This window comes from Staurois parvus, unplaced genomic scaffold (assembly GCF_062004578.1).
Source record: "Staurois parvus isolate SC_StPar_1 unplaced genomic scaffold, SC_StPar_1.0 ptg000745l, whole genome shotgun sequence".
NCBI lineage: Eukaryota > Metazoa > Chordata > Amphibia > Anura > Ranidae > Staurois > Staurois parvus.
The window spans coordinates 1004495-1030415 of NW_028318541.1; the positions used below are offsets into that span (position 1 = coordinate 1004495).

General features: G+C 42.2%; 1 protein-coding gene across 1 annotated transcript in view; it reads left to right on the forward strand.

The window, feature by feature from the left end:
* BANP (BTG3 associated nuclear protein) overlaps nucleotides 1-22717 on the forward strand; it is a 454339-nt gene extending 431622 nt beyond the window's left edge. The window contains exons 12-13 of the mRNA XM_089654123.1: nucleotides 15224-15364; nucleotides 21422-22717. Coding sequence (XP_089510249.1) covers nucleotides 15224-15364; nucleotides 21422-21493 — 213 coding nt within the window. The 3' untranslated portion in view covers nucleotides 21494-22717. The remainder of the gene's footprint in view (nucleotides 1-15223; nucleotides 15365-21421) is intronic.
* The last annotated feature ends 3204 nt before the right edge of the window (nucleotides 22718-25921 follow it).

Consider the following 25921-nt stretch of genomic DNA (forward strand, 5'->3'; position numbering starts at 1 on the left):
CTGGACTCTAGAGCAGTGGAGATGTGTTCTCTGGAGTGACCAATCACGCTTCTCTGTCTGGCAATCCGATGGACATGTCTGGGTTTGGTGGTTGCCAGAATGGTACTTGCCTGACTGCATTGTGCCAAGTGTAAAGTTTGCTGGAGGGGGGATTATGGTGTGGGGTTGTTTTTCAGGGGTTGGGCTTGGCCCCCTAGTTCCAGTGAAGGAGAACTCTTAAGGCATCAGCATACCAAGACATTTTGGAGAATTTCATGCTTCCAACTTTGTGGGAACAGTGTGGAAATGGCCACTTCTTGTTCCAACATGACTGCACACCAGTGCGCAAAGCAAGGTCCATAAAGACATGGAGGAGCCAGTTTGGGGTGGAGGAACTTGACTGACCTGCACAGAGTCCTGACCTCAACCCCATAGAACACTTTTGGGTTGAATTAAGAGTGGAGACTGTGAACCAGGCCTTCTCGTCTGACATCAGTGCCTGACCTCACAAATGCGCTTCTGGAAGAATGGTCCAACCTTCCCATAGACATCCTCCTAAACCTTGTGGACGGCCTTCCCAGAAGAGTTGAAGCTGTTATAGCTGCAATGGGCGGGGCCAACTCAATAATGAACCCTACGGACTAAGACTGGGGGGGCCATTAAAGTTCATGTGCGTGGAAAGGCAGGCCGACCAATACTTTTGGCAATATAGTGTGTGTGTATATAAATGTATTTATTTATACAGTGCTCAGCAATAATGAGTACACTCCATTTCAAAAGTAAGATTTTAATCAATATCTCAATGAACACAAGAACAATTGCCAAACTTTTGACAAAACTGAGTTGTACAGAACATTTGTTTAGCTCATTACATGAAAGTTAGGTTAATAATATAACTTGGATTACTAAATCTTCAGTTTCACTCAAATTAGTTGATGCAAAAATGAATCCACCTCACAACAAAAACTCCTCCATCTAGTATTTTGTATGACCTCCATGATTTGTACGGACAGCACCGTCTTCTAGACATGGAATAAACAAGTTGGAGACATATTGTAACATCAAACTTTTTCCATTCTTCAAGAACAACCTCTTTTAGTGCCTGGGTGTTGGATGGAGAGTGATGCTCAACTTGTGTCTTCAGAATTCCCCATAGGTGTTCGATTGGGTTCAGATCAGGAGACATACAGTCAGGTCCATAAATATTGGGACATGGACACAATTCTAACATTTTTGGCTCTATACACCACCACAATGGATTTGAAATTAAACAAACAAGATGTGCTTTAATTGCAGACTGTCAGCTTTAATTTGAGGGTATTTACATCCAAATCAGCTGAACGCTGTAGGAATTACAACAGTTTGCATATGTGCCTCCCACTTGTTAAGGGACCAAAAGTAATGGGACAGAATAATAATCATAAATCAAACTTTCACTTTTTAATTCTTGGTTGTAAATCCTTTGCAGTCAATTACAGCCTGAAGTCTGGAACGCATAGACATCACCAGACGCTGGGTTTCATCCCTGGTGATGCTCTGCCAGGCCTCTACTGCAACTGTCTTCAGTTCCTGCTTGTTCTTGGAGCATTTTCCCTTCAGTTTTGTATTCAGCAAGTGAAATGCATGCTCAATCGGATTCAGGTCAGGTGATTGACTTGGCCATTGCATAACATTCTACTTCTTTCCCTTAAAAAACTCTTTGGTTGCTTTTGCAGTCTGCTTTGGGTCATTGTCCATCTGCACTGGGAAGCGGCGTCCAATGAGTTCTGAAGCATTTGGCTGAATATGAGCAGATAATATTGCCCGAAACACTTCACAATTCATCCTGCTGCTTTTGTCAGCAGTCACATCATCAATAAATACAAGAGAACCAGTTCCATTGACAGCCATACATGCCCACGCCATGACACTACCACCACCATGCTTCACTGATGAGGTGGTATGCTTAGGATCATGAGCAGTTCCTTTCCTTCTCCATACTCTTCTCTTCCCATCACTCTGGTACAAGTTGATCTCGGTCTCATCTGTCCATAGGATGTTGTTCCAGAACTGTGAAGGCTTTTTTAGATGTTGTTTGGCAAACTCTAATCTGGCCTTCCTGTTTTTGAGGCTCACCAATGGTTTACATCTTGTGGTGAACCCTCTGTATTCACTCTGGTGAAGTCTTCTCTTGATTGGTGACTTTGACACACATACACCTACCTCCTGGAGAGTGTTCTTGATCTGGCCAACTGTTGCGAAGGGTGTTTTCTTCACCAGGGAAAGAATTCTTCGGTCATCCACCACAGTTGTTTTCTGTGGTCTTCCGGGTCTTTTGGTGTTGCTGAGCTCACCAGTGCATTCCTTCTTTTTAAGAATGTTCCAAACAGTTGTTTTGGCCACGCCTAATGTTTTTGCTATCTCTCTGATGGGTTTGTTTTGTTTTTCCAGCCTAATGATGGCTTGCTTCACTGATAGTGACAGCTCTTTGGATCTCATCTTGAGAGTTGACAGCAACAGATTCCAAATGCAAATAGCACACTTGAAATGAACTCTGGACCTTTTATCTGCTCATTATAATTGGGATGATGAGGGAATAACACACACCTGGCCATGGAACAGCTGAGAAGCCAATTGTCCCATTACTTTTGGTCCCTTAACAAATGGGAGGCACATATGCAAACTGTTGTAATTCCTACACTGTTCACCTGATTTGGATGTAAATACCCTCAAATTAAAGCTGACAGTCTGAAGTTAAAGCACATCTTGTTTGTTTCATTTCAAATCCATCGTGGTGGTGTATAGAGCCAAACATGTTAGAATTGTGTCGATGTCCCAATATTTATGGACCTGACTGTACTTGGCCACTGAATCACTTTCACCCTGTTCTTCTTCAGAAATGTAATCGTGGCCCTAGATGTGTGTTTTGGATTATTGTCGTGTTGAAAAAGTGCACAACGACCGAGGGCACGGAGTGATGGTAGCATCTTCTCTTTCAATATAAAGCAGTACATCCCTGAATTCATGATACCGTCAAAATGCAGCTCCCCGACACCAGAAGCACTCTTGCAGCCCCACAGGACACTGCCACCACCATGTTTCACTGTAGGCACCATGCATTTTTCTTTGTACTCCTCACATTTGCGACTCTATACAGTTTTAAAGCCATCCATTCCAAAAACATTTATCTTGGTCTCATCATTCCAGATTACAGAGTCCCAGTAGTCGTTTTCTTTTTCAGCATGGGCCCTGGCAATTTCTAGGTGGGCTTTTTTGTGCATAGCTTTAGGAGAGACTTCCTTCGTGAACGACACAAATGCATGTCGAGCGTGAGGACCATTCAGTGGTATAAATTCCTTCATCCTCTGGGAACTGCCATATGAGGCTGGGCATAGTTGTGCACCAGGAGGAACCCAGGACCCACTGCAGCAGCTTAGGTTCTGATACCTAATGGCAGTCAGGGTGCCATTGTCTAGCCCGTAGAGGTCTGTGTGTCCCTCCATGGATATGCCTCCCAGACCATCACTGACCCACCACCAAAACGGTCATGCTGAACCATGTTACAGGCAGCATAACGTTCTCCACGGCTTCTCCAGACCCTTTCACGTCTGTCACATGTGCTCAGGGGGAACCTGCTCTCGTCTGTGAAAAGTACAGGGCACCAGTGGTGGACCTGCCAATTCTGGTGTTTAATGGCAAATGCCAATCAAGCTCTATGGTGCCGGGCTGTGAACACAGGGCCCACTAGAGGACATCGGGCCCTCACACCACCCTCATGAAGTCTGTTTCTGATTGTTTGGTCAGAGACATTCACACCAGTGGCCTGCTGGAGGTAATTTTGTAGGGCTCTGGCAGTGACCCTCCTGTTCCTCCTTGCACAAAGGAGCAGATACCGGTCCTGCTGATGGGTTAAGGAACTTCTACAGCCCTGTCCAGTTCTCCTAGAGTAACTGCCTGTCTCCTGGAATCTCCTCCATGCTCTTGAGACTGTGCTGGGAGACATAACAAACCTTCTGGCAATGGCACATCAATATGTGCCATCCTGGAGGAGTTGGACTGCCTGTGCAACCTCTGTAGGGTCCAGGTATGGCCTCATGCTACCAGTAGTGACACTGACCCTAGACAAATGCAAAATTAGTGAAAAACAGTCAGAAAAAGATGAGTAGGAAAAAAAATGTCAGTGGCCTCCACTTGTAAAACCATTCCTGTTTTGGGGGTCATGTCACTGTAGCCCATCTAGTGCACCTGTTGTTAATTTAATTAACACTAAAGCAACTGAAACTGATTAACAACCCCCTCTGCTACTTAACTGACCAGATCAATATCCCAGGAGTTTAATCGACTTGATGCTGGTCTCTGATTAAAAAGTGTTCTATATATATATATATATATATATATATATATATATATATACAGCGGATATAAAAAGTCTACACACCCCGGTTAAAATGTCAGGTTTCTGTGATGTAAAAAAAATGAGACAATGATAAATCATTTCAGAAAACATAAAAACAGTAAACATAAAAAACTAAAATAATGTGGTTGCATAAGTGTGCACACCCTGTTATAACTGGGGATGTAGCTATGTTCAGAATTAAGCAGTCACATTCAAAATCATGTTAAATAAGAGTCAGTACACACCTGTCATCATTTAAAGTGCCTCTGATTAACCCCAAATAAAGTTCAGCTGTTCTAGTAGGTCTTTCCTGACATCTTCCTAGTCGCATCCTACAGCAAAAGCCATGGTTTGCAGAGAGCTACCAAAGCATCAGAGGGATGTCATTGTTACAATGTATCAGTCAGGAGAAGGGTACAAAAGAATTTCCAGGGCATTAGATATACCATGGAACACAGTGAAGACAGTCATCAAGTGTGGAAAATATGGCGCAACAGTGACATCACCAAGAACTAGACGTCCCTCCAAAATTGATGAAAAGACTGGAAGAAAACTGGCCTGGGAGGCTGCCAAGAGGCCTACAGTAACATTAAAAGAGCTGCAGGAATATCTGGCAAGTACTGGCTGTGTGGTCCATGTGACAACAATCTTCCGCCCACACATCAGGTTCCATGTGATATGTCTCCGTGTGTTCTCTCTCTGCGCTTCTAGTTTGTCACATCACTGGGACAGGTTAATTAACAATTAACCCTTCAAACTCCAAACTGCCACCAGATAGCTTTGGGCCTATTAACCCTTCACAATGTTAGCAAGAACAAATGTGAACAATAAACGTCTGTAACACACACTGTCACCACAGACAGGTATATTCATAGGATTTTTATACACAGTAGCACTCTTCAAGAGACAGGGATTCTTTAGTTTGCATTAAAAACCTTTTTAAATAGTTTTAACACTTTTCAGAACAGGGTTTATTAATGAAAAGCTCAAATGGTGCAAATAAAATATTTACAGAAAAGGATGTTAAAAAGACATAAAGAGAATAATGCAGTAGAGAACTAAAAGGAGGTGAAAATGGAGAATACTTTCAAAGCGCTGGTTCTAGCAGATATGTTGCCATGGCTCTCTTGGGTGTTCCTTGGTTGATGGTAAAATGAGAGCTTGCTTACCTTGTCCTGCCATCCTCTGTTCTGTGATATCAAAGGGGTGTCATCAGAGACCATCTGACCAATAATTTAGCTTGAGGGATGGGTGCTGAGAGGTCACCATATTTATGACCAATTCCCAAATACAGTTTTACACTAATATTAATAACTTCCAATATGTGCAGGTTGTATTCTAGAAACTGACAATATTATTCAGAATTGTATTTTCTATCCAGGGATACCAAACACAGCGTACCTTTGTCACCCAGGATGTGCTAACATAGTCATGTATGACCTTCATTTGTTCAGTATGATATTCCCCATTCAAATATATACCTAATATTAATGTGTCCTGTTCCTGTTGAATTCTAGGAATTGTATGTAGAATTGCCAAGTTGTGGAATAGACATTTTATGGCACGCTCTGCATTTCTAGAGCTTTAATGGCCTTACAGGTCATGTGTGATGGCTTGACTGAGTTATTATGGTTTTAAGATAGGGTAGAGGGAAGAGTTTTTCATGGTTCATGGAAGCAGACATCCTGCCAAAACTAATTAGCTGTTCACAGCTGGCACTCAGGTCTGGACTCTGGCGTCTGTTTTAGTGGAGATAAGCGGCTCTTTTGAAATTTGTTAATAGTTACAGCTACAAATTCCATAGTTTGCAAGAGGAGGGAAGGAGATCACTGCTCATGATAACAAAATGGCTGAGACCTTAATAAGATGGCTGTTGCATACAGCTTCCATGTCCCTATTGCGCACAATCATTACAGGTGACCTCTCCCTGACCCGTAGATAAGATACTTTGGTTTAAGTTACGATCTTTAATTTCTGAAGAAGTTAAATTAGTTATGTTCATTCTTAGGCAATGATCTGGAACAAGCATGCAACCAGAAAAGTCAGAACTCCTGAACTGTGCACTTGTTGTGGGTCAGTGACAGCACTGAAGTATCAAGTCGGACAGCTAGTCAATGGCAGCCTCCATATTTCTCGTGTGACAAGTTTACTTAAAATATTTGTAGATTTACCACTAGAGGGAGCTCTGCAATTGACTTGACTTCATGCAGTTTCTTTTCTTATCAACTCTTAAGAAATGACACTTAAAGCAGTTCTCAAGGCTGAAGGGTTTTTACCTTCATGTATTCTATACATGAAGGTAAAAAATCTTGTGTGCAGTGCCCCCCCCCCAATCCTTACCTGAGCCCCCTCCGATTCAGCGACGTTCTCGACAGCCTCTGCTGTCTGGGGACTCTTCCTTATTAGCTGAGACAGCAGCGGGAGCCCATTGGCTCACAGCCAGTGAGCCAATGAGAAGAGAGGGGAAAGCCACAACTCTATGTGTCTTATGGATGCATAGAGCAGTGGCACGGGGACGAGCACGCAGCAGTGCCCCCAGGGTGAGTGGCTTTCCTCTGGGGCGTTGCTGAGAGTTTCTCTCCTATTAGTGAGGTTTATAATGCAGGCAAAGCAGGTGAAATGCGTCCTATTCATGTGAAACAATCTGCACATGTTCAACTGGAAAACCCACACTGGGCACGGGAACCATCCAAACAGGAAGGGCCTCTCCATCAGTAAGGTGTAGTAGTGCTGACCCCCCCCCCCCCCTAGAGGCATATCGACCTATGGACAAAACATTGGGGCAAGCTGCAGCTCTATGTGTCTTATGGACGCATAGAGCAGTGGCTCGTGGATGAACACGTAGAGGTACCCCCAGAACGAGCGGATTTTCCTGGGGGCACTGCTTGAGGGGGAGGAGCCAGGAGCGCTGGCTGGGAGTCGAAAAGAGCAGGTAAGTATGTTTGTTACAACAGAAAAAAAAAGCTTTAGTGTCACTTTAATGCTTTTCCAGTAGCCATACGCCTGTATGTGGCAGCATGACAGTGGGCTTTAATGCAGAGCATTAACATATATGCATACAGCACTGCTTTGTGTGGGGAGCACACACAATGAAGGACAATCGCTGTGTAACTCTGCAAAGCAGAAAGTAGAACTTTGTATGCATGTATGTGTATGGAATGAGTAAATGTGGTTGTCCTCCATACCAGATATATGACACAAGCAGAAATATAGAATGTTACACTGACAACATCATTTCCTTTTTCTTATGTATATCTAAAAATAACTGAATAGACCAGACACAATCCACTTGAGGTGTAGCTTCTGCTTTTGGGTCTGGTGCAGGTATGACTGTGGTAATCCATAATATTAGGGTCTATCCACATTGCCTGTGTCAAATATTTGCCGTAATGTTTTTTTTTTTTTTTATTCCATTACCAGTTAATACACTTAGTCAGTTCTCATAGGGTAAACTTATCCAGCGATGGTATATACTTCCACTCCTCTGACTCAATCAGCTGTCTGTATGTTATGAATAGAAGCTATTGAGTTCCACAAAGAACTGGCTTTTTTTTCAATAGTGCAGCTAAGAATAGACAGGTAAATATTGGAAAAGAAGCTTTGATCTCTACCGGATGCCTGCAAATGTAGACATGAATTTTTCATATACAATAGTTCCCATTTACCTGACTCAACAAGAAAATACATTTTTGCATATTTTATAATACAATATGAAAATAATAAAGAAAATGGAAAGGTGGTATGTGGCTGTAACAAGCCATAGAAGAATATGTGGTGAAGACTGCCTCTTTGTCGCACCTTCCATTATACACAGAACTTTCCTAGACTACAATATATACCCAGTGAGTGGGAAGAGCACCGCTTCATATCTTGTAGTGGACTCTTGAGGCCTGTGGCTCCATGATTGATTTCATGAATAAGCCTTTCTTAAAAGACTTTGCGGATACATTTTTTCCTGCTCTTTCCTCGTTTGTATACTCTGACCTCAGGTTCTGAGTCACTTGTCATCTACCGTTGGTCCTAAATAAGTTACCATTGTAGGTTCTGTGTCCTCCAAGCTAGAATGATTCAGCATCTCCAGCATGCCAGCACAGAGTGTGATTCATAAAGATATCAGACTTGTGTGTCATTGACAAGCTTTCACCATGGTGTGGTTTGTGTACGAGTCTGAGGTGTGACAAAGAATGTCTTCCTGGCTCCTAGCTCCGGATAATCCACTTCATAAATGGACCTGACTTTAGAGGTGGCTGTTTAATTGGGCTCTGGCAATTGACTATACGGTTGTTGCCACCACTGACTTCCCACCCTTTTCTTCTTAAATCTTTTTCCAGTTATTTGTAAGGAAGTCAGATTAGAGAAGCACTTGCAGAGGACCCAGAAAACATAAAATGAAAAGCTTATCTTTGCATGATATTGTAACAACGAGAAGTATTTGGAAAACTGTATATAAAACAGGCCTTCATGAAGTTAGTTGCCTGGACTTGCCAAAATCTGCACTTTGACTCAACTGCCTGCTACATACAACCTGCGTCCATTCAGCAAAATGACATCCATTGTGGCTGTAACCCAACCAAGTGAAAACCACAATCATGGTGAACAATGTCCCGTTCGGTCAGTGGTATCTGCTCATGTTGTGTAATACAGAAAATTGATTCTAATGATTAAGTTATAGAGGGAATTATTTTACAGACAGTGTAGGAGAAAATTATGTGATTCAATGTCTGCAGAGAGCATCCAGTCTGCCAACAACCAACAAACCTGATTGGCCAGCACATTCTTATTACAGTAACAAGTATTTATTCTTTGCAATAAAATATACAGTGCATATTTGTATGGAAAGAAATGGGATTCACTTATTAGGTCATCATGACTAATTTGTGGCATTTGTGCCTCTGCCTGTCCCTGACAGCTCCATGTAAAATGCAGATTATACACTACATGGCCAACAATATGTGGACACCTTACCATCACACCTATGGGGCATCTCACACTCAAATCATTAAGGGCCAGTTCACACCATAGAAATGCAGTCTGGATGTGTTTCTGTATGCACGTTTTTGATGCGTTCCAGTTAATTTTTCCCCCCTCTTTTTCGTCAACATAAATATGGACATGTGCGTTTTTGATGCATTTTACTGCGTTCCAGTACAGTTCAGTACAGAAAAAATGCAGCATGCTTCACTTTTTTCTGGAACTGGAACACACCAGAACTGACCGCACTGGTGTGAACTATGCCATTGGAAACCATGCAACCTACTATCAATGTGTCTTTGGTGCAGAAGCAAAACACACTAGACTGTATGTGGTGTGAACTGGCCCTAAAAGTAATAGGGAGCTGCCTCCCCCCCTTTGGTGCATATAACAGCCTCTTATCTTCTGGGAAGGCTTCCTACAAGACTTTGGAGTTTGCTGTGGGGATTGGTCCCTATTCAACTGTTTCCATAACTGTTATCACAAGGTTGGAAGAGCACAGCTGTCTACAATGCTTCTGTATTATGTACTAACACCTTTCACTGGGGACACCTGAACTCCTTTGTTTGAAGGGAAGTCCACATACTTTTTGGCCATATAGGTAAGTGTGATGGTCAGGCTTCCACAAACCATTGGCCATAAAGTGTAGTGTGTGTATTCACAGCCATTACTTATATGTCTTGTGTTGGGCATAAGGGAATAATAACAGAAGCAGGGCGTGGGTATAGTGACTAGTTTTATGTGTTTGTGAATTTGAAGTAAAATTGTGGGCTGCAGAGCCAGAGAGCATCACCTTCCTGGACTGCTCTTTGAAGGATTAATGTTAGCCTTGTGATGGGAAAGTTGACATAATTCTGGGTCAAACATTTGCTGAGCTCGATGCTTGGATGGGAATGAAACACTGAGCAGATTTAGTTTATTTTATGATGGCTAAAGAAGCAAAGACCAGTGAAGTAAACAGTGATTGTTATTTTATTATCATTTATAAAGCTGCCATGATATACTCTGCCCTGTCAGACACTGTCCAGTAATTGCTGGCTTACAGCCGAAGTCTCAGCAGGCTTGGACACCAGATATAATCATCCCTGGACCTTATCCGGACATTCTGGTCAATCACATGCGTTTTGTACATGTGTTGTAATAGATTTCTGTTCATCACAGTACATCCAGCCTGATCTTTTGGGGTTCAGGGGTTGATGGGGTCATAACTGCAGCTGCATTTTGCAGGAGATGTCTTGCTCTGGCACAGAGTACCTTAGGTGCTGGAATAAGTGTACAATCACTCACATATGTGTAATATTGTACAAAAAGCCACAGAGGATCTGCATAGGATCCAGCAAGCCATAAATAAATACATAAAACTTTGAATTAATAATGAGTCTTAAGCAGGAAGGCCAGCTGGAAACGGTGCTGACTGAGCTGCCGGCTTAAGTCGGAGAACACGTGGAAGTGGAGGAATGCGTCCGTTCCACGTACTCATAGAGAAGATGGACACAACACTGGAAGCCATTACCAGACAAATCGATTCTCGCCAAAACCGTGTGATCCGTGTTCTGCCTGATACAAATGACTGCTTCTTATTTATTGGTCCTATATCATGGCATGCACAGTATTGGTGAATAACGCCTGAGGAGACTATAATGCAGTTATTAACAGAAGGTGTGGGGCAGCCGACTCGCTCCATTTGGTTTTATACATCTTAGGCTTTTTTCTTTTTTTTCTTCTGGTCGTTCCGCTGTGCAACGCTAACTATTTTTGTTTCAGCCAAAACAGACAGATCACCCCCTTGTACTCTTTTCCTTCTCACCTTCTCACACAGCACTTAATCCATTTCAGATGCTGTCTGGTGAAAGTGAAGGGGAAACATTTCACGTAGTATTGTGATTCTTTCCATGAGTTGATCTTCCTCAGGCGTACAGAGTTCCTCTAGTTATTAAGTCGGGCGCAGAGATGCCTCAGTGGCTGAGCACACTGACTGAGAAGCTCAGTTCAGTACACATTCTGTATTATTGGATGAGGGTTGAATTATCTGTACAGAGGCCCATCCAAGTCATAGAATAAACAGCCTATGATTGAAATCTAAGAAATAAAATTAAACTTTACAATTTGTAACCATCCTAGGTCCGGCTGATGCAAATAAACAGCCAGACGGCACTTTTACTAGGGCAAGTCAACATACCTGTAATACCTGTAGGTCCTTTCTTGATTATTTTGTGAATGTCAGTGGACAGCAGAGAGAACTGGCTAAAGGCACAGAGCTGCTTGGAGCAGCTCTGTGCCATGTGAGCACTATGATGTTCAGTCACAGTGATCATTAATGTAAACAGTGTAGTACTGTTTGCTTTCCTCTCACAATGGAGCAACGAGGAGGATCCATTCAATAAATTCTCCGGCTGCAGTTTAGGAAGGAAAGGGGGGGGGGGGAGCAGGTAAAGTGGGAGCCTGTCAGCATGTCCTGGCCAATGATTCATGGCTGATACCTGATCAGCTGTGTGCAATCACAGCCTAGAGCTCTTATGTTGGTGAGGGAGTGATCTGTCTGTTTCTTATAACATAGTTAGGCACATATTTAACCCCTTGATTGCCCGAGATGTTAACCCCTTCCCAGCCAGTGTCATTAGTACAGTGACAGTGCATAGTATTATCACTGATCACTGTATTTGTGTCACTGGTGATGTCAGTCAGTTCCCCCCCAGTGTCGGTGTCAGATTGCCCGACATAGTATCGCAGTCCCGTTATAAGTTGCTCGTTGCCACCATTAGTAGTATATAAAGAAAAAATTCCATTATATATACCATAGTTTGTAGACGCTATAACTTTCACGTAAACCAATCAATATACACTTATTGGGAATTTTTTTCTCAAAAACATGTAGCAGAATACATTTTGACTATTATTTTTTTTTATATTTTAATAGCAAAATGTTAAAAATATTGTGATTTTTTTTTTCAAAATGTTTTGTCTTTTTTCCTTTATAGCGCAAAAAATAAAAAACCCAGTGGTGATCAAATACCACCAAAAGAAACTCTATTTGTCTGAAACAAACAATTTAAATTTTGTTTGTGTACAGTGTTGCATGGAAACATCATCACCAGTTAAAGTAACGCAGTTGCAAATAGCAAAAAATGCCCTGGTCATGAAGGGGGTAAAATCTTCCGGAGCTCAAGTGGTTAAATACCACAAAAAGAAATCTTTATCTGTCCCAATAAAATTATTGGAAATTGATCTGGGTACAGTATTGCATGATCTGAGTAATTGTCAGCCAAACTCTGAAAATGAAGGGGGTGTGGCATACCGGTTTTGAAGTGGTTAAGACACCACATTATCAGGCCATGCTTTGCACATGTTTGATCTATAAAGAGCAATTTCCGTTCTGATTGCCCTTCAGAGAGCACTTGACAGGAGGTGAGGAGGCATTGTATTGCATCCTTAAAGCCTGCTTTAACCCTTTAAATCCCACATTAGTGCGATACAACTGTGCATTTGCAGACCAGCCCCTTTAACTTGAAAGCGAAAGGGGATATAATTCTTCTGCTTCTCAGCCATGGCATGTGGCTGACTGCAGCTAAACGGAGTAGGGGTTAAGGGGGTAAAAGCGCAGTTCAACCACACGGTTTTACCACCCCTCAACCTCACATGTGAATCCACCTTTGCAACATCTTTATTCTACTTGATCTGACTGCTCTCAGGGCATGCTAAATCTGGTATGATCAGTTGATCTCATAACTTATAAAATTGGATGGCATTCTAAGTAACTTCCATATTTTGGAGGAATTAGGAACTGGAGCTGGATTGTAAACAAGGAGCTGCACTGACTGGGACACAGTTTCCAACTTGCCCAATTGACTTTCCGTAGATGCCACCACTGATACTGGATGACCAGTTATAGAGGCGAAATTGAAACTAAATTGGACTAAAGTGGGCAACTGTCCTCTTCCATCTGTGAGTAGTTTCAGAAAGGTGGAAACAAGCTGTTAGACGGAATGCAGAAAATATCTTTACGATCTGTGTAAGGTTTGTTCTTAATTATAAAAAGGATTTTACCGGCACCATATGCAGCTTAGATTTAAATATCAATAAGTCAGAATGTTTATAATATGACATCAGTGCGGTTTGGTGTGCACTGTTTGACCTCTACACATCAATCAAACAGCAATTTGGTACAGTTGTACCAATAGCAGCGTGAAGGGAAGACAGAGGGGGCCCCTGTTTATCTTATATTAAATATTAGCGGTAGGAATGTTCAGTAGCGACTCAGCACACTGCACCTCTCCAAGCCAAACACATATGGAACTGGCATAGACGTCTGCCCGAGTCAATACAAATGTTTGAACTTTCCACTCCAGTATTGTTTCACACTGTGTTTCAATTGAAGAAATCGTTGGAAATCCTTTTCATGATCTGTTGTAGACACTTGTAGTAAGGTGACCGCTGTCCTCTTAGTCTGCAGAAAGAAGTGTCGGTGTAAAATGATTGAAGCTGCTGATGTTCTTTTGAGTGATCCCATCTGCAGGTGGCACAGGAGTGACCAACGTTCCTCATACTTTTCCCCCAGAAACCTTTTTAGTGGAATCCTCCATTTTAAGAATTGGCCTACCTTCCTGTTAGTAAGAATATCAGTTGTACATTTCTTGTTGGTATAAGGAATGCAAAGTGATCCTCCAAACAAAGTATAATCCACTTTGGTTTAGTGCAGTGGTCTCCCAGTAGGCCAGATGCGGGCATTTACCTAGCCCTTGAAGCACTATTCTTCCCAATGACACAAACAGTGGAGCTTAGTTTCTGCCACTGACACCAATGATGGCCACTATTACTTCCACTGACACCAACAAGGGGGCACTAGTCCTAACATTGACATCAGTAAAGGGCCACTATTCTTTCCACTGTCACCAATGATAGACCACTATTCTTTCCACTTTCACTAATGATGGACCACTATTCTTTCCACTTTCACCAATGATGGACCACTATTCTTTTCACTGTCACCAATGATGGACCACTATTCTTTTCACTGTCACCAATGATGGACCACTATTCTTTCCACTGTCACCAATGATGGACCACTATTCTTTCCACTTTCACTAATGATGGACCACTATTCTTTTTACTGTCACCAATGATGGACCACTATTCTTTCCACTGTCACCAATGATGGACCACTATTCTTTCCACTGTCACCAATGATGGACCACTATTCTTTTCACTGACACCAGTGATGGCACTATGAAAATTGTCTTTCCTCCCACTGATGCTGGAGCATTTTCTATCCTCACTAGCCACAATCCGGCCCTCTAAAGTCTGAAGGACCATAAACTGACCTTTTGTTTATTAAGTCTGGAGACCCCTGCTTTGGTGTCTACTTCCAATGAATGACCTGTATTGTGTTCTACACAGTGAATTTCTATGATTGTTTTACCAAATTTCACAAACGCTCATAAGATGATGCCCAGGACTCAAGTACAGCATCTGTACAGTCAGTTGTCCAGATATTATGCTGTATTCTATCTGCCACTGCCTTCATATTATTTTGCTTTGATTTTATTGGGTTCGGTTTACACTGGAAAGCAATGCCCTCTAGATGCAGATAGCAGACTGGCGCTGCAAGAGTTAGGTTTTGGCTTCCCATTTCTGCCGCTCTATATACACATGCCAATCAATATTTCCTGGCCATTTTAGAAAGCACAGCGGTTGTCTGCTCCGGAATTCCACCCCTGTAATCATTACTGTGGTATGCCTTTTTGGCTGGCATTGAGTATACAATAGTTTTCTGGAGCCAGGCCTGACTCCTGCCTTTACCTCTTCACTGCTGAGCTGGTCATTCATAATAACTGCCACTACCCTGAAAATGATGATATACAGTGCTGAACATGTTTGACCATAGTCTTCCTCTGTCTTCAGGTTCTTCAAGGAGCACAACTCATCGCTGTCACCTCTGACCCGACATCTGGTGTAGTTAATGGCTCCCCCCTACAGGCCAATGATATCCAGGTCCAGTACGTTCAGCTCGCACCTGTCACTGAACCGTCGGCAACAGCTCAGGTAAGTTGCTGCATACCAAATGCACGGTCATTATTTAGCATTTGTAATATACACAAATACATTTTCATTCAGGAAGGCATTAGCCACAAAGAGGGGTTAATCCTTTTGTAGGAGAAATCTATAACCAGTGCCTTGCTGCAGCCTCGCCCTCCCTGCATCATACTGATGTCTGTTTATATTCGGCACTTTTTCTGGACACATGTAATTTGGAATCACTGTAACATTGTACAAACAATGCATCACTTTTCTCTGAACCTGACAAACATCTTACAGATATTCTACCATGGGACAGAATGGCTATGGGGACAATTAACAAAAAAACAAAAAACAAATTGGTCTTAACTTACTGAAACTTGTGAGGTGCTGCTGAAACCAATAGCACCAAGTGACACTTTGTGTCCTTTCCTCAAAGCTCATGTATAGGTATGTCAGTTTTTACACAGTTACAGTTGCAAGAAAAAGTATGTGAACCCCTTTGGATTACGTGGAGTGTTGCATGAATTGGGCATAAAATGTGCTCTGAACGTCATCTAAGTCACAACAATAGAAGAACACAGTCTGCTGAACATAATACTACACAAACATTAGATGTTGCCATGGTTTAATTGCACATAACATGTAAACATTCACAGTGCAGGGAGGAAAAAGTATGTGAGGCCCTAGCTTAATGACTTCTCCCAGAGCTAATTGGAGCCAGGAGTGAGCCAACCTTGACTCCAATCAGTGTGATGATATTGGATGTGTTGCTGACAGCTGTCCTGCCCTTAAAAAACACACACCTGTTTTGGGTTTATTGGTTTCAAGAAGCACTGTCTGATGTGAACCATGCCTCGCAGAAAAGAGCTCTCAGAAGACCTACGATCAAGAATTGTTGACTTGCATGAAGCTGGAAAGGGTTACAAAAGTATCTCCAAAAGCCTTGATGTTCATGTGTCCACGGTAAAACAGACTGTCTACAAATGGAGAAAGTTTAGCAATGTTGCTACTCTCCCTAGGCGTGGTCGTCCTGTAAAAATTACTGCAAGAGCACAGCGCAGAATGCTGCATGAGGTAAAGAAGAATCCCAGAGTGTCAGCTAAAGACCTACAGAAATCTCTGGCACATGCTAACATTTTTGTTGACACATCTACAATAAGGAAAACATTAAACAAGAATGGAGTACATGGGAGGACACCACGGAGGAAGCCATTGCTGTCCAAAAAGAATATTGCAGCACGTTTGAAGTTTGCAAAAGAGCACCTGGATGTTCCACAGCACTAGTGGCAAAATATACTGTGGACAGATGAAACCAAGATTGAGTTGTTTGGGAAGAACACACAACACTATGTGTGGAGAAAAAAAGGCACAGCACACCAACATCAAAACCTCATCCCCACTGTGAAACATGGCGGAGGGAGCATCATGGTTTGGGGCTGCTTTGCTGCCTCAGGGCCTGGACGGATTGTTGTCATTGATAGGAAAATGAATTCCAGAGTTTATCAAGACATTTTGCAGGAAAACGTACGACCATCTGTCCGCCAACTGAAGCTCCGCAGAGGATGGGTGATGCAACAGGACAATGACCCAAAGCATACAAGTAATTCAACAAAACAATGGCTGCAACAGCACAGAATACGCCTTCTGAAGTTGCCCAGTCAGAGTCCTGACCTCAACCCGATTGAAATGCTGTGGCATGACCTTAAGAGAGCGATTCACACCAGACATCCCAAGAATATTGCTACACTGAAACAGTTTTGTGAAGAGGAGTGGTCCAAAATTACTCCAGATCGTTGTGCAGGTCTGATCTGCAACTACAGGAAATGTTTGATTGAGGTTATTGCTGCCAAAGGAGGGTCAACCAGTTATTAAGTCCAAAGGTTCACATACTTTTTTCTCCCTGCACTGTGAATGTTTACATGTAATGTGCAATTAAACCATGGCAACATTTAATGTTTGTGTAGTATTATGTTCAGCAGACTGTGTTCTTCTACTGTTGTGACTTAGATGATGTTCAGAGCACATTTTATGCCCAATTCATGCAAAACTCCACATAATCCCAAGGGGTTCACATACTTTTTCTTGCAACTGTATATTGCGCCAACATGAGCCAATGTAACTACATACAGTATGTGTCATACCTGAGGGATGACTATATTAGCAGCACCTACTACAATCATTTCCAGCTTCCATAGGGATCCCACAGGTATGGCACATACATGTAACTATATACAAAATTGTCATTCATAAACTTCAGCTTTAATCTGCTTATATTTTTCTTTCATTAATTGTATATCAGATCTTCTTTAGACCTGGCAGTAAACCTGGACATTTTATACTGAGCACTACATTTTATTTAATAAATGTAAAGGTTACCAAAACAATCAGCAGAGCTGGAAGATATAGGCTGCTCAAAATGTATGCAAATCTCATTTTTATTTTTACGTTAGTTCAGTCCACCCTATAGGCTTCCCCATTGGTCTTTGAGTCGAACCGTCACTTTAAAAAACCAATAGGAAGGCTGAGGAGGAAGCAAACCCAAGTTCAACATACAAAAGATGTCCACAGTGACCATGCACATTCCTTGGAACAAGGAGAAAAAAAAAACCTCAGCCACCTCACAACATGCAAGCCCTGTGTGTGATAGCAGCCTCAGCCTAACTCCATCCGTGCCACGTCCCATGACCTGGATGGAGTTAGGCCAAGGCTGCTATCGCCTATCACACACTGGGCTTGCATGGTGTGAGGTGGCTGTGATTTTTTTCTCCTTGTTCTGAAGATTATTTGGAGTCAGTGCGGACTGCTAACATGACCTGCACCCTCAGTGGAATACACTAAATGGATGACATAGATGCCAGATTGAAGACCCTAAAGTTGGTTTAGGTTAAAGTTTCTCAGTAAAAAGATAAAATGTGAATGGTCACTATGGACAACCAGCTTTCTTCACATTTTCTCCACTTTTTTTACATGCTGTAAATCGTCTTATAATTACATGACTCTTTTACCACCTGTTAAATCAGTTGTAAAGATACACCACTACTACAACACAACACCACTGCTAGACCATTACTCCAGAGATCTCCACTTGCTTTCAAGTCCCGTGCTGAGTAGCCAGCCTGATGTATTGTGGATAGAGGAGGTCGGTTGCTCAGCACACCATTCAGAGAATTCTTTGAATGGCACCTCTGCCGAGTGGTTGACCTTCTGTTTTCAGAATGCAGGAGAGCAGCCGCTTAGCATGGGTTCTGTTCCGGAAGCAAATAGAGATCACTGGAATAGTGGTGTCTACTTTAGTGATTTCCACCTTCCAGCGGCAGAGTTACATTGGTCCAAGGTGACTATGTATAAATTTTATACTGCAGTCCTCAAATGTTCTTAGAACTATTCCCTTCTATTCTGTGCAGAAGGTATCGGGGTTTAGTGTACACACACTCTTCCTTACTTACTCCTCCAGTTTATGACGGTCCCTCCTTTCCCTGGAGAGTTATTACTTATCTCAGTTATAGTAAAATCTCCAGAATGTAATACAGATAGTGTGCTGAATGACATTGGAAACTTGGATGGATCATCGCTGTCACCCTGGTAAGAATTACAGACAAAATGCTCCTGTAATAGACAAATATCCTTAGGTCTGTCAGAGGAAGAGAATGCATATCCCCCCCCCCCCCCATTATCCGGAGACTCAGCCACATTCCAGCCCTGCTGGTACCAGTTACATCGCTCACTGTCTCGACTCCACTTCTTCAGTCAGAACAGATAACGACTCCAACTAGATCCAATAGAAAAAAGAACTCTGAAATATAATACTGACTACATTACGGAGAGTGCTAAGAGCCGCCAGTTATTGTGTGCACAAAATTCCATAAGGAGTCACCTTCTGCATGATGTCTCTGGCACTGCAGCCTGGGGACCAATCATCAGCAACACATGGGCATTACCTAGAGTGGTCTGCATGCAAATACAGCATGCCTAGGAATGCCCATTCCTCCAGACTGACATCTACCCATCAAGGCAGCCCACTGTTTTGCCCTTCCAAGAGCCAGCACACTGCTTGCATTGGGACTGAGGGCTCTTGAGAGGAGCACTGAGGCAGGGTGCTGTGATGTTTTCAGGAAGCTATGTACAGCCCCCTACCAGGCCCCTCACACAAGCCATGTATTGACATCTCAGTCTAAATTAAAGTGGTTTTGCACAGAGCAGCCCAGATTTTCCTCTTTTCGAGTCCCCCGCCGGCGCTCCTGGCCCCTCCCTCCTGTCGGGTGCCCCCAAAGCAAGCAGGTTGCCATGGGGGCACTCGCTGCTCTGTGTGTCCATACACACATGGAACCGTGGCTCGTCCCTGCCCCCTCACTCTTCTCATTGGCTCACTGGCTGTGATTGACAGCAGTGGGAGCCAGTGGCTCCTGCTTCTGTATCACCCAATGAGGAGAAGGAGTTCTGGGATAGCCAAGACTCCAGTGCACATCACTGGATCGAGATGGGGCTTGGGTGAGTATTAGCGGGGATGGGGGGGATGCTGCACACAGGAGGTTTTTTTACCTTCATGCACTGAAAAGCAACTTCATGCTTAGCAAAGCAACATGAAATAAAACTATTAGTGACATTTTAACAAAGTCAAGAAAAGTGAACATGTCCTTTTATTGGTTCAGATTTCAGAAATATGATTTAAAAAAATATATATTAATGAGAAAAATTTACAGTTTGTCTTTTGGCTCCATGTGTTAGACCTATGAAGGGTCTTTTACAGAGAAATATACTTCTCTTCCTCTGAAGATTTGATGCATGGACACCATTACCACCCCCCATATACACAATGTAGACTGGGAATCAAAAGCCCCATAAAGTTATACGACACCGAAAAAAGAACATTTCAAAGAAGTTTTATGAATTTTTGGAAACACATCAGACGGCCTTAGAAGTGGAAGTTTCAGTTTAACAAATTGTCCGAGAATTTAAAAACAGAGTTTTAGATGAAACAACTATATGGAGTCTGAAACCTAAAAGCATTCATTTATTACACAGTGGCATAATTCCCAAAAAATGGAGTACAGGGAGAGCGTCATATATATTCCCCCACTGCTCCGCTATAGAATAACTGCCTCACTGCAGGAATTACTAATAAAATTTGATCAGTGCCAGTAATGATGAATGCCGGGGCCAAGAGATCAGATCTGCTTTTTCCGGATTTTTATTTCGAGCATTTCTATCCCTCTAGACCCAATCCAGGCAAAAGCTGACTTCCTCCAAGAATTTTCATCTTTACATATATGACTTCACAACCTCCTCTGCCAACTCTCTCAGGGTACAACAAAAGACAAAATAAATTGTATATGTGCACAAAGAGCTATTTTGCTGGAGAGAACATGGATTATTTAAGGTTAAAATGCATCCAAAAGGGAAAATAAACTATGCATGAAAAGATATTTTGTTGGAATACATTTTGACGTAGCGATCAGAGATGATCCCAGTACTGTGAATTTTTTAATACTGTTGTAACATTGTACAGACAACACACTCTTGATTCTTACCTGTGCACAGCTGAGATCCAGTGTGGACCAGTCTTTGTCTTACCTGTGCACGGTCCAGGAAGATCCTGACTTTGTCTTACCTGTACACAGCTGAGACCCAGCAAGGAGCGGCTTTACCTTACCTATGCACAGTTATTTTCCAGTGTGGACCTGGCCTTGTATTATGTGTGTGAGGTCCAGGAAGGACCCAGTCTTGTCTTACCTGTGCATGGCTGAGGTCCAGCAAGAAGCTGGCTTTGCCTTACCTGTGCATAGTTGATCTCCAGTGTGGACCTGACCTTGTCTTATCTGTGCAAAGCTGTGGTCCTGCAAGAATCCAGCCTCATATTACCAGTGCAAGGTCCAACAAAACCTGATTTTGTCCTACCTGTGCATAGCTGAGGTCCAGCAGGGTACTGCCCTTGACTTAACTGCAGTTGCCCCAAGAGCAATCAGATATCACCCCTCAGTACAAAACGGAGAATAACTGTTACAATTGACACAAAGCTTTGTCACGTATCACCATCCAGTGTAATGGAAGTAGTGTTCCTAATCAATCTTTTTGGTCATTCAGGCCGTAGAACCTCTACAGTCCGCTCTTCAGCCGGAGATGCATATTGAGCATGAATCAATCCAGATCCAATAATCTGAGCAGCTGAGCATGTCAGGAGCCCCTGTGTACCAGCCGTTATTAGCATGGAGGGAACAAGAGCTGCACGCACCTGCCAATGAAACCCACTGAGCAGACTTCAATGTGAATATCTCAGAGGACCAGATTGCAATGGACACAACTAGCTGCACAGAATTCAGTCAGTTGTTTGTATTCTCTAATATGCTATTTTTTTACCCTCTATTGTTTGTATCTTAAAAAAAAAAAATCTATCTTTAATAGTGACACTTCCTGTTAATCTAGATCTTTGGTTTGCAGAAAAATATTCAACAATCAAGGACAATTCACTCACACTGTTCTGCATGGTTGAATTCATTCATAGGCCAATAAACCAAAACTGCTAAGTGTACCCTTCATTACACGAAAAGGACAAGGTGATTTAATCCTTAACAAGATAACCAGAAGTTGACTGATTCCTGAAATATCTGTGTGAGAAGTGAGCAGTGAAATGGGGTTCAATCAGACTGTATAGAATGACTCATCTGATCTTTTTGTGAATGCAGCACATATGTATATGCAACATGCTCTAGAAGGTGGCATTGGCTTTAAAGCATCAAACTGGATAATTGTCCCTAATGTTAAAAGTGTGTGTCCTCTATATATATATATATATATATATATATATATAACTCCAACCAAACTGCCACATTGTGTGGAAGGATAACACCCTGTGGCTTCTGAGGACAAGCCAGCATTAGCACCAAGTACTGCCAAAAAAATCCCATTACACCTAAGCGTTGGCTGGGAATCAAACCCATATCAGATTCTTGGGAAGGCAGCAATGCTCACCAAAGTATTTGTCTTCAAAGATAAGACACACAATTGTACATAGCGCTGTGCATGGTGTGATCGTGAAAGGTGGGGGACTTGGCTATCTTAGGGAAGCCTCTTAAACTGCCATCTGCATACAACCTTCCATAAACCAGATTATTAGATTTATGTAACGCATGTACAACAAAGATATCACAACAGGTACAGTAGGGAAATTACTGTGAAAATGGGACATTTAATGAAAATAATCTGCTGATTATAGAAGACTGCTGTTTTATTTTAAAAGGTCTAAGAGCTGCTCTAGAGAACTCCTGACATCAGAATTATAGTCAGGATATTGTAATCTATACGTTGTGTGAGGGACAGATCATTGTAAATGATAATGACGAGTGGGCATTTCAAACACCCTCAATAAATGACTATTTATGAGCTGTTTGGCCAAATCATTGTGTGTACTGATGTGCTGAGATCTGGTATGAAGAATGTCCTGGAATGGAGGTCTGTCAAAGCCAACCTATGGATAGAAGTGGGGTTGGAGCCATCCTCAATGTGTAAGGGCTCTATTTTTACAATAACCACACATCTTACTGGGGGATGATATTGCACATGAACTGCTGCTGATCATGGCACTGAGTAAACAATAGAACACGCATCAATACTACTGATCCTCTCAGTGGCAATAAAGCACACACGTCATCTTTTTATTGATTTGGACTTTAAACTTGTTGGTCCTAAGCTTACAGGCCAATTTCACTTTCATGGGAAAGAAAATATCAATTTAAAAAAAATTACTATTTATGTTTGGCAGCGTACATCACATGGTCTGTCTACCAGGAGCATTGTGAGGGCTTCACTGTCAGGACCGAGTCTCTTGGTTTTTTTTTTAAAACAGACCCAGTCCAGTAGGCCTGCAGTTGAATTTAAGCAACCCTTTTCATTGCCCAAATGTTTATGTAAACCGCCAAGTGTATGGACTATTCAGGGTAAAAACAATTATTCAAAGCAAAAGCATAAACAAAGCATAATTTGTATTGAATTGAACTATATTGTTGCTGTATTGTCTCCCGTTATATTGTAAAGCGCTGAGCAAATTGTTGGCGCTATATAAATCCTGTATAATAATGATAAAAAAGCAAAATTAGTGAAGAAAACTAAAGCCTGCCTGTCCCCTAAAACTCAGTTATTCTCCTCCTGGCATCCGCCATCTTGTCTCTTGCACAACATATAGAAATCAGGATGCTAACTAAAGCCCACCCATTAGAAAGATCTCTGCCCTTCCTGTGACAGTCATGTGCCATTGCTCCCTGTCATAGGCCAGGGGACTAGAAATAAGGATGGGGGCTCAGCTCTTCACTTTGGCAAAAAATTTAAATAAATTCGGGAATGTTAATGAACACAACCTGGGGAATTGACTAAACTCCCAGAAACTGTTAGAAGTGCCATGCATCCCATTACCTAAGCAGCTAGACCTGTTTCAGGTCTATGCATCACCTACGCCAGTTTCCATTTCTGAGTGAAATGGAAACTAGTGCAAGTCTGCACCTAATTAACAGAGGGAATGAAGCTGTTTTCCATACAGATCTGGTGTTCAGGATATGAACTGTCAGCAGACAGCTCACATCCCTTTCTCTGTCCTTGCTGTGATTACACTACATGAGTAGAGCCTGCCTAATCATAACGGATGGTCGGGACAGGTGGAGATTTTGGAGCATGCAGCTTCATCTCTCCTGTGTTGTAATCTGTCATGGCCACAAAACACCGGACTGATTGCTTTTAATTAACAAAGCAGACTTTGCTTATTAGCAGCAGCATCTGCTCCATTTTTATATTTAGAAGAGTGGTGCAAGCATTCTGCTTACATCTCTCTTTGTTAATTTCTCCCAAAATGGCTACCTCAAACATATGGTCACAGAAGAGACACAGACCTGGGAGCTCAACATCTGAGTCCCTGGAAAAAAACTTTTCAGCATCTGCAAAAACCTTCAAAACATATTCAAGTAGAATGACCCGTTCAACAATTCTATAACAGACTTCCAATGCCTACAAGGTTGTATTCACAATACTGCATCTACCTTATATACAGGGAACTCTGTCTACTCACACACACAGCTGTCCTCCCATCTCCTTTTTACATTATAGGATGATAACGACAATGGCGTCTTCGAGTATACATTTCAGGGCTGGCAAAAATTGTTTTACAGTTCTGTAATTGTAGCCAAACCTCCCAAAAGCAATCACATCTCAACCACCAGAAAGGGGAAGCGTATAAATATACCTAATCATACAGTCGCCACAGGGCACTGATGGGTTGAGCTGCAGGAGAGTTTTGTTGTCAGGATGGAAAGACAAGAAATGTGATACCAACCCAAGGACAGAAAACCACACACTGAGGAGTCTGCCTGCTCCAGCTGTGTGCCAGAACAAGTAAAGCTGGTTCTATACATTGTACGGGTCAGTATGAAAGTTGTACATGATATCTTCTGCTTGATCATGGCAATGGTCCAGTCCTGTCACTCAGACCACTAACACACTGAATACATTGATGGGTGCAGTACAACTGGTAATCATGTACACTAGGTACGTACTGAAAAGGACATTAGCATACAAGGACATCTCTTTTAGGATGGAGGGAAGGCTTAAAGCTGGGCATACACTAGTATATCTTCAAATGAAAAGTTTTATTTTAAGAACATCTGTTCAATTTTGTAATTGTTGTGGGATGAAATTGTATGTTTTCAACCATAGTGATTAGAAAATTCAAAAGATTTTTCTCGAACAAACGTTTTTTCTAACAGTGAACATGGTTTTCGTTTGGGAAATTGCATTCCAAATGATATTTCAGAAACTTTCCTCAAGCAGAGAATTTTCATCTGAAAATGTACTAGTGTATGCACAGCTTAAGTTTGCAGGTAAGATTTATAATTAATAGTTATAACTAATAGTTCAAAACACTTTGTCATCTGACCCCTCTCTAAAGCAAACAGGCCCCAAATGTTGCCTGAGAGTACATCCCCAACTCTGCAAGACTCCCTGTCAATGAGAAATGAATGGGCCACATACTGATGATATCACCAATCTGAAGCAAGCTCTAATTCACCAAAAAAGTTTTTGTTGTTGTAGTCCGGCCTCTGTACCCTTTTCTCCATCACATTTCACTCTACATAGGGCTTAATCATGGAGGCCTCAAATGTGTGCTTGTGTGAGCTAATCGGATTCCTTCCAAACAAAATCCTGCCTGATCAGCGTGTTTGGTGCTGCAACTGTGATGTAAAGATGTACAAATCCAAAATGCTAGTTATGTGTTCCATAAAAGCAAACCAGAGCAGACTGGAGGCCCATATTTGCAAGCAAATCTAGATACACTCCACTGCATAGTGCTGTCAGTCTAATATGTTTTCAGGCACTGGGGACTTAAGCTGGCCATAGACTGACAGAAATTCAGCAGGGTATGTGTGGCCACACCTATTCAACAGAAGTTGATTTTAATGATGGATCTGCTTGTTGGAAAATTTGTATTGCTCAGCAGTTGTGGTGCTGAACAGTATAATCTGATAGCAGGGGAGTCCCCCTGTCAGAATACAATTTCCCAGCCGGGAGGATTCCTCCAACCACCTCTATTGTGTCGGTGAAGGA